General features: G+C 51.5%; 1 protein-coding gene across 4 annotated transcripts in view; it reads right to left on the reverse strand.

Moving 5' to 3' along the window:
- The window catches only part of SHC4 (SHC adaptor protein 4), a 39,904-nt gene that overhangs the window by 18,949 nt on the left and 8,044 nt on the right, over window positions 1–12,911 (reverse strand). For 3 of the 4 annotated variants that reach the window (XM_055817012.1, XM_055816999.1, XM_055816990.1), the window contains exon 2: window positions 4,225–4,295. In XM_055817012.1, the coding sequence (XP_055672987.1) occupies window positions 4,225–4,295 (71 nt within the window). Of the gene's footprint in view, window positions 1–4,224; window positions 4,296–12,543; window positions 12,745–12,911 lie in introns of those variants that run through there. The other variant, XM_055817005.1, reaches the window with a different exon arrangement.

Below are 12,911 nucleotides of genomic sequence, written 5' to 3' on the forward strand. Positions count from 1 at the left end.
CTGGTTCCTGGATGAATGTGCAGCTTTATGGGTTCTAGCATTTGCTTGTCCATTTGATATCTTCCAAATCTGAGGCAGAAGCAGAAAAATGTGGCCTTGTTATTCCAGTCATGTGGCTGCTTTTTCTTTCTCTCCTCCCTGTCATTCATCCAAAGCAAACACTTTGGTTTGGGTTTGGGGTTTTTTTGTTTTCTTTTAAATCACCCTGAATGAGATGACTCCATTTGCGTACCCTGCAACAGCTCTTCTCAACCCTGGGAGCCACAGAATGAAATCCGGAGAGCTGTGAGGAATTTAAATTCCTGTAGTTTAAGGCAAATAAAATCTTGCTCCTCGACTCCTCAGGCATCTTTTGCCATGTGAAGCAGAGTCACTGCCTGTCAGTCCTGCAGTGCCCACACGATTACATAAACTGGTCATTGTTTCATTGACACAGTTTTCACTTTCTGTAGTGAATGGAAGAGATTTGGGTCAGCTCTTTTTATCATCCTGAAAAATATTACTCTGAAGCACTTTGGTCCCCTGGACTGTCACCAGCAGCAGACCATCCACTGGGGGGGGAGTTTCCCCCAAGTTACTCTCCTGGGCACTATTCAGCAAGGATCAAGGCTGGCACAGTTCCCAGGGGGCACCTCTGTGGGATCCAGGAGGTGGGACAGGGGAGCAGGAGGGATCTCTCTGACTGGGACACTGATACTCCTGAGCACACAACTCCCCACCTCCTGGGCTAAGGGGTACTGAAGCAGGACAGTGCCACAGCCCCCCAAAAATCTGGTGCAGCCTCCTAGTCCCCCAGGGCACCGCTCCCTGTGCCCGCTGGGTTAGCAGCCAGCCACTCGGCAAGGGCTCAGCAAGCACTGGGGCGGGAGGGAGTGACAAGGACGGCCCCATTTTTGGCATCCATGAGCCTTTCGATCAGCTCAGCTGTACAGTCCACAGGTTTTCCCTGAGTCTGCACCTCTGGAGCAAAACCCACAGCAGATGCTCCTCCCCGAGCATGCACATGCAGGAGAGCAACACCCTGGCAGTAACAGTGAGCGCTTTGTTTATTGTTCCCCCAAATGAGAGTAAAAGATGAGAGATGGGCTGATGTAAGCAAGTAAGCATGCTGTTGGAGATTGGCTTTTAAGCATCTAGGGCTCTGCCTACGCTATCTAACAGAAAGGGATTGTGTGGCTCGACAAAGTTGAAATTAATCTTCTGAACAAAGTCAGCCTTCTTCCAGCAGCCCTTGCCAGCAGCACGTTTCAGACGCCCTTCACCGCCTGACCACTTTCAAGTTTGCAAGTTAATGCCCCCATCTGAGATACAGAATCCCTTTTTCCAGCAGTGCAATGACTAATAATAAGCTTGATTTAACAGAAGTGGGAGACACATGATACGAAAAGAGCTGAAGGGCTGGCGAAGGGAAGTGCATGTAAGGGTCCAGCAAAGGCAGGAGGGCGACAGCCCAAACATACCTGGTACCAAGGACAAGAAGCACAGCATGTTTATGGGCGGCCATTCAGAAAAATACAAAGTCTGTCAAGCAGAGGAACCTGCCACCCTTATTATTATTTCTCAGTGTTACTCTTGTCATCTACATGGAGTCTGGGATCACAGATTTCTGCAAAATAGGAGGGATGTCCTAAGAGCAGGTGACTTGGGTCACAGGCGGGCAACGGCAGCAGGCTGGAAAAGAAAACTGCCGCGGCAAAATCTCCTCTGTCAACCTCCTCGCCGTACAGCCACCAAGGGCCAAAGGGACAGAGCACCTGGGTGCCTGGCCCTGCCTTCCCTTGCTGTGCTGCGTCACTGGGCCTGACAGCCATACGGCAGCTCTGCACCCCCACCGCACTCGCAGCGCTGGAGAGGCCACCGCCTGCCTTCCCCAGCCCTGTGCCTGGTACGCCACTGAAAATGCAAGTCCAGCAAGAAACTTGAAAATAAATCCTCCATGCTCATGTCTTCTGGCTCCTCACTGCACTTTGGCAAACACGAGTCTGTTGATCTTTCCAACGTTCACGTGAGGTAGGTAAATAATATCTTTAAAGATCAGGAGACTAAGAATGCACACACACATAAAGCAAGGCGGGGAGCAGACACAATTAGCAACCCTTTCTACATCACTTTAAAACAGAAGATGCCTCTTTGTTTAGTGAAATGGCATCGGAGTAAAAACATTTTTCTACCCTCAGTACAAAGAACAGAGATGATTAAAATGGGATCATTTCCAATAACTCCTTGGTTGGTGCATTGTGCATGCTGTCTATAAACTTACTCCCCCGGGAGAACAATAGGGGAATGATCAATGTTATCTTCGCTCCAGTCAGCTTGTAATCGATCGAACTTTAAAGTTTGCATGCATGAGCTCAGCACTTCAGCATTCAGTTTGCAAACAGTTTAAGTTTTGAATTTCTCATGCACAAAAGAGCCCGTTAAGGTCAATGGTGGCATTTTTTTTAGGTGATGGAAAGATTTCCATTGTTAAGTTTTCACATAGCTCCAGTTAACAAAACCTTACTATTCGGGCCAAATTTAAGTTGGCAAGCTCTCATCACACAGTAATTCAGATTCATTATTTTCCAGACAAACCATCCAAAGCCCTGTTTTGTAGGCGCAGCAGCATACATATTCGGTGTCTTGCAAACGGGAGATAACCTCGCTCTTTGGCCGAGGCTGTTCAAGAATTCAGTGGCTCGGTCTGAATGGGCTGGGCTGACTGCCGTGGGCTAAGTGTACTACACGGCTCTTTTTGATGAGTAAATGACTAGGCTGAGGGGTGTATATTTGCATCTCAGGCACTTCTTCATATACACATGCAGGAACTGGGTGACTGCGTGCTTATGCTGATTGTAAATGTCAACAATCACTGCTGATTTTGAATATAAAACAAATGGGGCAGCTTTCAAGTGCAGTATATAAGCACTTAAGAACTCAAGTTTTCCAGTTTCTTCCTTTTAGCTTATAAGCCTGGGAGCCAATAGGTAGAAATGTTAACACTTATCTCTTCATGTTCCTTTCCTTTCTACAGGATTTCTTTGATATGAACACTTGAGGAAGCAAAAGAGCATCTGTAAATCATCTGCCAGCAGGAAGGAAGAGTTGGGCAGGCGCAGGAAGCCTCAACCACACTCATCAGCGTGAACCATGCCAGAAAAATAGCTGAGGGGAGGAGGGAATGTGCCAAATGTGCCTAAGGCCAGGCCAAAATGCTCTGCACCCACCCCAGCCCTCCAAAAAGCCTTTGGAGGTGCTGGGATGCCAGGTGGCTGCGGGGCTGCCTGGCAGAGCACTAGTCCTGGCTGCTGGACCCTGAGTACATCCCAGCAGCACATGGTGCTCTGAGCTGGGAACAGGGTGCTTATTTTGAAAACTCAAACACTCCTGCACTGACTGACTCACAAGAACAAAGATAAAAATAAACTGGGCTTTTCTGTTCCTGACAGGACATTTCGGCAACCCCACAGGTGCATATATCAATGAAATACACCCAGCAACTAGCAACAATCTACAACAGAAGTTGCAAACTTCTCAAATGGCCACAAAATATTTAATGTTTAAACCACATTCAGTTGTATTTGAGAGCAAAACACTCATCTTTTTCTGATTTGCAGCCTGGAACCGTAGGCCTGCAAGCCAGTTGGAAATGGCTGTATTTCAACATGTTCTCCTCGTGACTCCACTTCCAGCAGAGCAGAGCCTGGCCTTGGTGCAGATGGGGTCAAGCAGTGTCACACCTCTGATGAAAATTCACTAGATGACCTTGCTGGATTGAGAGACTGACCGATAGCACAGGTGTGAAGTGGCGTGGCCAAGGGGCCTGCAAGCATCCATCGCCGCCTTGGTCCCCAGCAGCCGCGGCAGCACCAGCAGATATACCCTGTGACCTGGGTGACTGCGCAGGCAGCACCCTGCGTGCACAGCCCGGCTGCTGCCGGCACCCAGCTAGCTGGGGATGTTTGTACTGTGCTACGACTGCAGGGGGAGGCTCTCTGCATCCAGAACAAGAACCAGGAGTGAAATTAGGTCTGTGGCTGAAACAATTCATTTTCCAATGCAAATAGCCTATTGTGATGATCAAATAATTCAAGTCATCGCTTGGGAAAAAAAACAAAACAAAACAAAACACACAAACTGCTATTCAAAACTGTCTCAGAGCTTGGCACGCACTGTTGGCTTTATACAGAAATTATCACATGGGCTTTTCATTCTTGGGCTGAATTTCAGTTAGACACCACCTACCTGGTGACTTGTGTTCGTGTGCCAAAGTCCAGGGATCTCATTGACTGCAGCACTTCAATACAGCCCATGTACTAGGGAAAACAGAGAGAGAGAGAGAAAGGAGGACTTTAATACCTAGCACAGAGGTAAGAGGAGGCTCACAGAAGGAAGCAAATATGATTTCAGTCCACCAAGTATTATGCAGAACCCCAGTCTAACTGGAAAATCAAATCAGCCACCCTGAACCTGCTTCCTAAATAGATCTTATTTTACTGAAAAGTGTAGAGAGAACAATAAAGATACCAGTGGCTTCAACAGCATAGCACAAAAAAAGGTAAGGCACTCTGGGGACACAAAATCCAATCATTCCTTTTTTCCAGTTCTGCTTATCCTCACAGATTAGCCCGTGGCACTGAGATGAGAGGAATACATGAAGAGAATACATTGGAGAGAAATTCCCTGGGAGCAGAGGGGCTCTGGAAGCCCCACGGGACTGATGCACTGAAAGACCCCATGCAGAAGAGCTGCATGTCCCTTCAGAGCAGCGGCAGGTATTACCACACGTGAGGAAAACCACTGGCTCCATGCTGCTGCACATCTGATGACAAATAACCTCTGCAGAAGATGAAAGAGGTAGAGTTGCAATCCCAGCTCATAGCAACAGCTCTTAAGAGCCCGCACTATACACTGACCTGCTTTACATTAGAGGCTGACTCCCACACTTCTGCTGTATGGGGCTGAGCTGGGGGCTTTTCCTATACTCAGTTGGGATTTGCATAAGATTAATTTTCAGAAACATCAAGAATGCGATGGCATGTCAGCCCATAGACCCCTTTGATGTTACATACAAACCTATGAAACCTTTTCATCTCAATGAAGCGTGCTCGGCTAAGTCTATCCACTTCTCCCAAAACATATCTTACTAATTCCTTCAGCTTTTCTGTTGATATCCATCTCTCTGCTGTTGAAGCACTCTGACATCTCCATTTCACAAGGCTGGCATAGGTCTGGGTTTCTCAGTTTGCGCCTCCTCTTCCACAACTAATTCTCCCAGAGGTAAAAGGGGGTTTGGGAGCATCCTGCAGTGCTCATACAGTGCCTGAGGGCTGCAGCGACAACCTGCCTGGGCAGTCCTCTCCTGCAGAAAGTCAAAGCCTCTGGGATACAGCAGACAACCGGGAAATCCCAGGCAGGGACATGCATGCTCTGTCCTCTTGTTCTGAAAGAACAGCGGAAGCACTCTCTGTCCAGAGAAAGGGACAGTATTTACCTCCTCTGCCTCACTTTGCCTGTGAATTGATTTTTCTGCTGGGTCATTCAGAGGCAGTTGGATTGAGGTATCTGTTTCAGCTTTGGAGACTTTCAGAAATTAATGTGTGTGTTAAAAAGAGAACATTATACGCGCAGTCAAGCAGGGATTCCACAATTGTATTATCCCTATTTTGGTTTCTTTCCAGATAGCAATGTAACCCCTGGGAGAACTCCAGAATTAGGTCAGAGACCTGGAAAGACATCAATAAGAATCTGAAGGGTTAGCAGAACTGCTTCCCTAATGAACATTTAATGACTTGGAGAGCTATCTTACTTGTTAAAGACATTCCTGCTTAATGAGAACAAAGCAAACGTGGAAAATACGTCTAGAGCCTCAGCTTGTAGCTCAGTGGTGACCTCTGATCCTATAGTATAAGGTCAAGCATCCTGTGAGCTGGTGGCTGCTCCTCTATCCTTGAAAAAAGAAAGATTTAGAGGAGCAGGTGAGTCATATGTTGATAAGTGAGTCCCCATTGCATCCTGAACAGATGCGTGGGAAGCTACTCTAAGCAAAGATGAAAAATCAATATTAGGTTTTTGCATAAGTGACCCTAAGTGAAGCTGAACTTATCAATGATTCACAAAAGACTTTTTTTTTTTTTTTCTCTTTAAAAGCCTGAGTAGGGAAGTGCATTAACATGGCACCTCACTGCATCTCTCATTTATTTTAGCTGCCGTTGGTTATCTAAACCAGCATAGCTAGTAATGGCTGGACCTTCACATCTCAGTAGGAGGGTACAGAGAACCAGCAGAACCTTGGGCAGGAGGACACCGCTGGAATGGGACAGAGGGAGTCAGGGTCACAGAGCTGGGGAGAAGCCCATGGAGCACATAAAAGGACAACGGGATACCAGAAGCCTATTCCAAAAAACAAAAGACACTCTCCAAGGAAGAAAAAACAATTAACAAATAAACAAGGAGAAGATTAACTCCTCCATAGCTGAGTCCAAGAAGCAGCATGACTGGTGTGTGAGAGAAAGGGGAAGGCAGGAGAGAAGGGCAACGCCTGTCTCAGAGACCTCTCCTGCGCCCAGACTCCAGTGCAGGTGGTGCCCCTGCTCCCCAGCCTGTATACCCCAAGCAGCAGCTCCCACAGAAAGCTAGTGGGCTTGTCCAGGGATGCAGGGCCGAGGCCAGCTCCCACCTTCCTGCTGCAGGGAGGGTTAAGCTAAAGCATCGGCAGGGCAGCAGCCACGCGTGCCCACCTGCAATGCCCCAGCAGAGGAAGCCACACAGCACACAGCCCCTGCCCCAGCCCAGGCTCTCCACTGGCTGTTTTCGTAACGTGACAACAGCAATATTGAGGGCGCAAAGGTAGTGTCCAAGGAAGGGGGGTTCATCTTCCGAAGCCCCACAAAGAGGAGCACGGCTCAGCTTCACTGAGCTTCTAGGGGAAGCTGGGGGGAAGCTGGACACAGGCACAAGGGTGCTGTAACCAGCCTCGGGCCACAAGTATAGATACAACTGCAGAATCCAGCTACCTATAGAAAAATATAATGCCAACACTGAAACAAGCCCAGTGCTAAAGACCTGACATTGCCACTGAAAGTGGATGCTGAGCCCACTGATCTGTCAGCAGCACGATGGAGAACTCTTGCCAGGGTGAGCAACAGCTCTCAGAAGGGAGAGACTCACTGGCCCCTGCTGGAAAGGGAACGGCTCCTCTAAGGACGTGCACAAGGCTGTCCCCTGTCTCCCTGCAAAGGGCTGGGGAGAGTGTTGGCACCGGGGGCTGCTTCGACTCTCGGTGTTTGAATCTGGAGGGTGATCTGGGGCTGGCTGCTGTCTCCCCATGCCGCCAGGGATGCTGAGCCCACTGATCTGTCAGCAGCAGGATGGAGAACTCCTGCCAGGGTGAGCAACAGCTCTCAGGACGGAAAGGAGGAGAGGTGGGGAGGTTGGGGGAGAGAAGGGCAGTTACTGACCATGCACATCTTTTCACATCTATTTACAAGAGATGATGGAGAGTGACTGCAAACAGGATGAGGGACCGTGTGGGAGGAGACGTGCAGGCACTAGGAAGGGCCCATGTGAATAAGCTTTTCAGGCACCCTCTAATCCAGACCCATTTCATTCCCTGCCATAACACAGTTGCTCCAGCTCCAGCTTGAATGACAGCCAGTGATTCACCCGCAGGAATCATAGAATCATTGAATTGTTTAGGTTGGAAAAGACCTTTAAGATCATCAAGTCCAACCATTTAACCCAACACTGCCAAGCCCACCACTAAAACATGTCCCTGAGCACTGCATCTATGCGTCTTCTAAATACCTGCAGGGACGGTGACTCCACCTCACCCCTGGGCAGCCTGTGCCAGTGCCTGACCACCCTTCCAGCGAAGACATTTTTCCTAATCTCCAATCTAAGCCTCCCCTGGTGCAACTTGAGGCCGGTTCCTCTTGTCCTGTCACTTGTGACCTGGGGGAAGAGACCGACCCCCCTCGCTGCAGCCCCTTGCAGCAGCTGTGGGGAGCGATGAGGTCCCCCCTGAGCCCCCTCCTCTCCAGGCTGACCCCCCCCAGCCCCCCAGCCGCTCCCCATGGTTCTTGTGCCCCAGCCCCTTCCCCAGCCCCTGCCCGGCTCTGGACACGCTGCAGCCCCTCAGTGTCCCCCCTGCAGTGAGGGCCCAGCGCTGACCCCAGGATTCGAGGGGCGGCCGCACCAGTGCCCAGCGCAGGGGGACGGTCACTGCCCCGGCCCCGCTGGCCACGCTGTGTCTGACACAAGCCGGGCGCTGCTGGCCTCCTTGGCCACCCGGGCCCCCGGGGGGCTCATGCCCAGCCGGCCCAGGCAGCCCCCCAGGCCCTTTTGTACCCTGGATGTGACCCCATCCCGCCGCTCCCTGGGCCCGGCGGCGTTTTACCCCGGGCAGAGCCCCCGGCCCGGCCAGGAGCAGCCGGGCTCTCCGGGAGAGGCTGTGGGAGACGCTGCCGGAGGCTTTGCCGAGGCCCAGGCAGACGCCACCCACAGCCTTTCCCTCAGCCCCCAGCGGGTCACCCCGTCACAGAGGAGATCAGGCCCGTCAGGCAGGACCTGCTTTCCATAACCCCGCGCTGGCTGGGCCCGATCCCCGGCTGTCCCGCACGTGCTGGGTGATGGCGCTCGGGGTGACCTGCTCCACGGCCTCCCCCGGCACCAGGTCAGGCTGGCAGGGCTGTAGTTCCCTGGATCCTCCTTCCTGCCCTGCCTGTGGATGGGCACCATTTTTGCCACCCTCCAGCCAGCTGGGGCCTCCCCGCTCAGCCAGGGCTCCTGATCCGTGATGGAGAGTGGCTGGGTGCTCCAGCCCCCTCCAGATGATCTCCTCTGCCAGATCCCACCCAGCCCCACAGATTGGTGCGTGTCTGAATGGTGTAGCAGGTCACTGACCGTTTCCCCTTGGCACTACTTTAACAAAGTGCTTTTGAAGTGAGGGGAAATTTCTAAGCTGCCCCCCACCCTTGTTCCTTGCAGACAAGGGCTGCCCGGGCTGGGTGCTGCCCCACATCAGGGCACAGCTCTCTGCCATGCAGCATAGGTGGCTGCAGAGCAGCAGGAAAGTTTTGCTTTAATTTGCTTGAATAATTCACCTCTAGCTTGCAAGGGACCCAGTGAGAAGGGAGACTGGGCAGAAGAGAGCAGCAGCCACCGGCACGTGGCAGGACGACCGCACTGGAGTTGCAAGGACACAAGCCTCTGCCTTTTACACTAAGGAAAAATAATTTGCACTAAGGAAAAATTACTTTTGCCTGTAAAGGCAGCGGTGCTGCTCTCCCTGTGCTGGCTGCCAGCCTTGGGAACATGCTCTCACGTGTTGCAACACCTGATTTTAGATCCCCCGGCTTCTGCCCTGGCAGGAAGGTGAAGCACTGGCCTTCCTCCATGGACAGCGCCAGGAGCCAGGAAGGGGCGTGGGGAAGGAGCAATACACAGATCACTGTAGTTTTGATGGAGTTTTCTCAGCCCTTCCTTAGACACTGCCTGTGGTGGCTTTGGAGTCGAAAAGCCACTGTGTCCACTGGAAAGCAGAGACCACGGCAGCTATCCTGGCAGCAGCGCTGCGCTCCTGTCCGCTCGCAGGCTGCACCATGCTGCTGAGCAGCCGGTTGGCTTGGCAGCTCATCCTGCAACACGCAGCAGCCTTTTACCGGGCTGGGGTCTGTGCTATGTAACACCACTAGCAGCCACCAGTCAGGCTGCTAATGAAGAGCTTTGGCCCATGTTTGCACCTTGCAGGAGATTCAATCAGCTCATTCCTCAGCTTGAACTGTGCTGGCTTCCTCCAGCAAACACCAACCCCTTCCAGAGCTGAAAGCAAAGCCGGCAGAGCTTGTCCCCCATCCCCAGGGGCAGTGGAGAGGCAAAAGCAGCCCATGGCAGCAGCCATGCACCGCTGCAGGCGTGGGTACCCCTGGGGCACCTGCGAGAGAGCAACAAACCGAGGCCAAACGGGCTGAAAAACAGACGGGACACTTTCAAGGAAGAAAAAAGCCCATTACAATAAAGCCCAGCAGTGGTTCATCAGGGCTGGCCTAAATCTCCTCATGTGCTTGTTCTGCTCTCAACTTCCTCCCCGTAGCAGCAGCGGTGCAGAACGATGGGCTTGGTCTGCCCCGCTCCTCCTGCCCACACGCATGGCCTCTTCCCTAAGGGGCAGCGAGCCATGGCTTCTTGTGATGGAGAACAGCTTCTGATAAACAGAAATCTTTGTGGGAAAGTCTGGCCCTTTCCTTCACAGGTTTTCCATTTTAAAATACATTTTGAGAAAAAGCCAGGGAAAAGTTTGTAAATAGACAGACACACATTTTTCTTTCCTTTTTAGTTTTGTGCTGGAGACCCACTTTCTTCAGCACTCAGAAAGTGCTGGTACTCAGCGCTCAGGTACTCAGGCCAGGGCTCCAACAGAACTGGTTCAAAACTGCCCTGTCCCTGGGCTCCCGGCTGTGACAAAGCAAACAGCCTGAAAACATGTGAGTCTTTTAAGAAGCAATCACCCAGAGAAGCGCGTGGGCCTTGGAGGCAGTGCCGGCTGCGGAGAGGAGCTGCCACGTGGGACAAGGCGAGCACCCATAGGTGCTGCGGGGCTGCCACACACCCCGTCCCCCTACGCCCGGTGGAGCAAGTGCCACCCCAGCACCCTACAGTCCTGAGCCCCCGGCTTATGTCTCACAGCTATGGCTCTGAAGCCATGAATCACCAGAGCCCATCTCCTTCCTGCAAGAGCCCCAGCTCTACGTACACGTGTAGTTAGTTATTTATGACAAGTGATGCAGAGCAGCAGTGCGGTGTCAGGGTGCTGTATGCCGGGGAGGTGGCTGCAGCTGAAATACCGCAATTATTTCCCTGCCCTGAGCACAGAAGAGGGGCTGGTGGCTCCTTGGGACTGCGAAAGGGCTGCCCTGAATGCCCTCTTCCCACACAGAGGCAGGGAGCAGCTGCTCCAGGCTGACCTGTTGCAGCCTCTATGGACAACAGCAGGACTGCGCAGGGGGCAGCTGCCCACATGCACTCTTTCAGGGCTTACTTAATGGCATATTGAACTCCTGTGTTAGAAGTAGTCCGGCCTCTTTTACTCTAGAGATAAGCAACTGATTTTATATATATATGTTGGCATGTATCTATAGATATATGCCATCAAACTCCTAGCAGAGGATCAACCTGTTTATTCGTAAAATTCCTTGAAGACCAAGGATGCTGCAAACAACCTGTACCATATTATTTCATTACAACATCATTATACTTTAAAATATCTGGCAATAGCATTTCCCTTCCATATTTTAGTAAAATAGCACATTTTTAAACCAATCTGAACACCATTTCTCAAAGACTTTGCATTATTGATTTAAGCCCTGCCACAGACCCTTACTCCCTGTAACACCATCCCGTTGATTCTCCCTGGTCTCAGAGGGGCCACTGGTGCAGGGGAGTGCCGAAAACCGAGTCTTGCCCTCCCGCTCAGAAGCAGCCATGCCCCTGGCACTCCCCACTGAGCAAGAGGAAGGACAGCAAGTGTCTCCTGGAATATTCCTCAGGCTCATCACAGCCGTAACGAACACCAGCAGGAGACCAGAGTGCCGTGGCTGCTATGGGCACCATTTAGAGACAAGCTCAGCTCCAGATGGGTGGCACTGTGGCAAGGCACAAAATGGGTAGAATGTGAACAAGGACAAGGTAAAGATCCATCTTCTAATTCCTACAGCGAACTGCATACAAAGTATGTTTTAAAACGTAACAGTGTGGGTATCAGAGCTGTCCGGGCTCCTGTTAAAATATTATATTTGGGCTTTTTGTTATTTGCATAAGCATCTCGGGGGAATAGGTGTTTTATGGGTCTCGGCTTCCTCACCAGAGCCCGGGTGACATATAGCCATGACACAAGTGTCCTGTTACCACTAGTCACATGCAGCCACAGCTACCTCCCAGGGAGACACAATGAGCCCAGCATCGCATCGTCCTAAACCAACCCCAGAAAGGCAATTTCTGCCTCACTCCATAGGAGACAGCGTCTGTCCAAAGACATTTCATTACCTCACCATATTATTGCCTTTCTAAAATAACTGGATTTTCTCCACATAAGTGCAAAATCCTCTTGACTCCAATTAAGTTTTTAAGGCCAAAGACCTCCAGCAGCAGACCCCATAATGCAGACCCAACCCTTCTCCTAAAATGGTCTCTACAGAGATCCCAAGGATCCCATTCCCTACCCAACAGGGCAGAAGAAGCTGCATGGGGCAGCGGGTGCCTCCAAACACCAAAGGAGGGAAAGCGAGGGCGAGGGGGTGAGGGTTGGGAAGACTGGGTAAGGTTTGGGAGCAGCTCCCACAGCTGCCTGGCCCCTCAGCCTCTCAGCCCCACTTTGCCTCCAGGTGAGACCACCCCTCCGCACCGCACTCCTGCCATGCTGCAGCCCTGCGCCCCTGGCCGCATCCCAGCCCATCTGAGGCTTCACCCCCAGCTCCCAGGGAAGCCTTGTGGTCCCTGGGGAAATGAGCACCTTGCCTGTGCTCTGGTGCTGAAGCCCCAAAACCTCCAGGCTGCTTATTTACTGACCTGCTTGTTATTGAAGGAGCTGGCTGAAAAAACACCAAGAGTTTGGCCAGGACACGTCAGTAATGCTCTTGCAGCTCCTCTGGGGCTGGCTCCTGCAGGGAGCAACAGCAGTCGGAAGGTGCAGGAAAAATGCAGGGAAACAACATTTCCCTGTTGCAAAGGCTCCCACAAGTGATCCCCATTCATTCCCCATGAAATGGGGTGACTTCCAGAAAGTCTCCAGCAGAGAACCACGCTGTAAATACAACCTGGGAAGCAGCAGAAGAGGACAAGCCCTTCACACGACTTTCCTGTCAAGTCCTTCTCTTTTTTTGCTTTTTTTTCTGCCTTTCTTGCTCATGTGCTCCCCAGCAGACGACACCTCAGTG

Source organism: Falco peregrinus, chromosome 1, assembly GCF_023634155.1.
Source record: "Falco peregrinus isolate bFalPer1 chromosome 1, bFalPer1.pri, whole genome shotgun sequence".
In the NCBI taxonomy this organism is placed as follows: domain Eukaryota; kingdom Metazoa; phylum Chordata; class Aves; order Falconiformes; family Falconidae; genus Falco; species Falco peregrinus.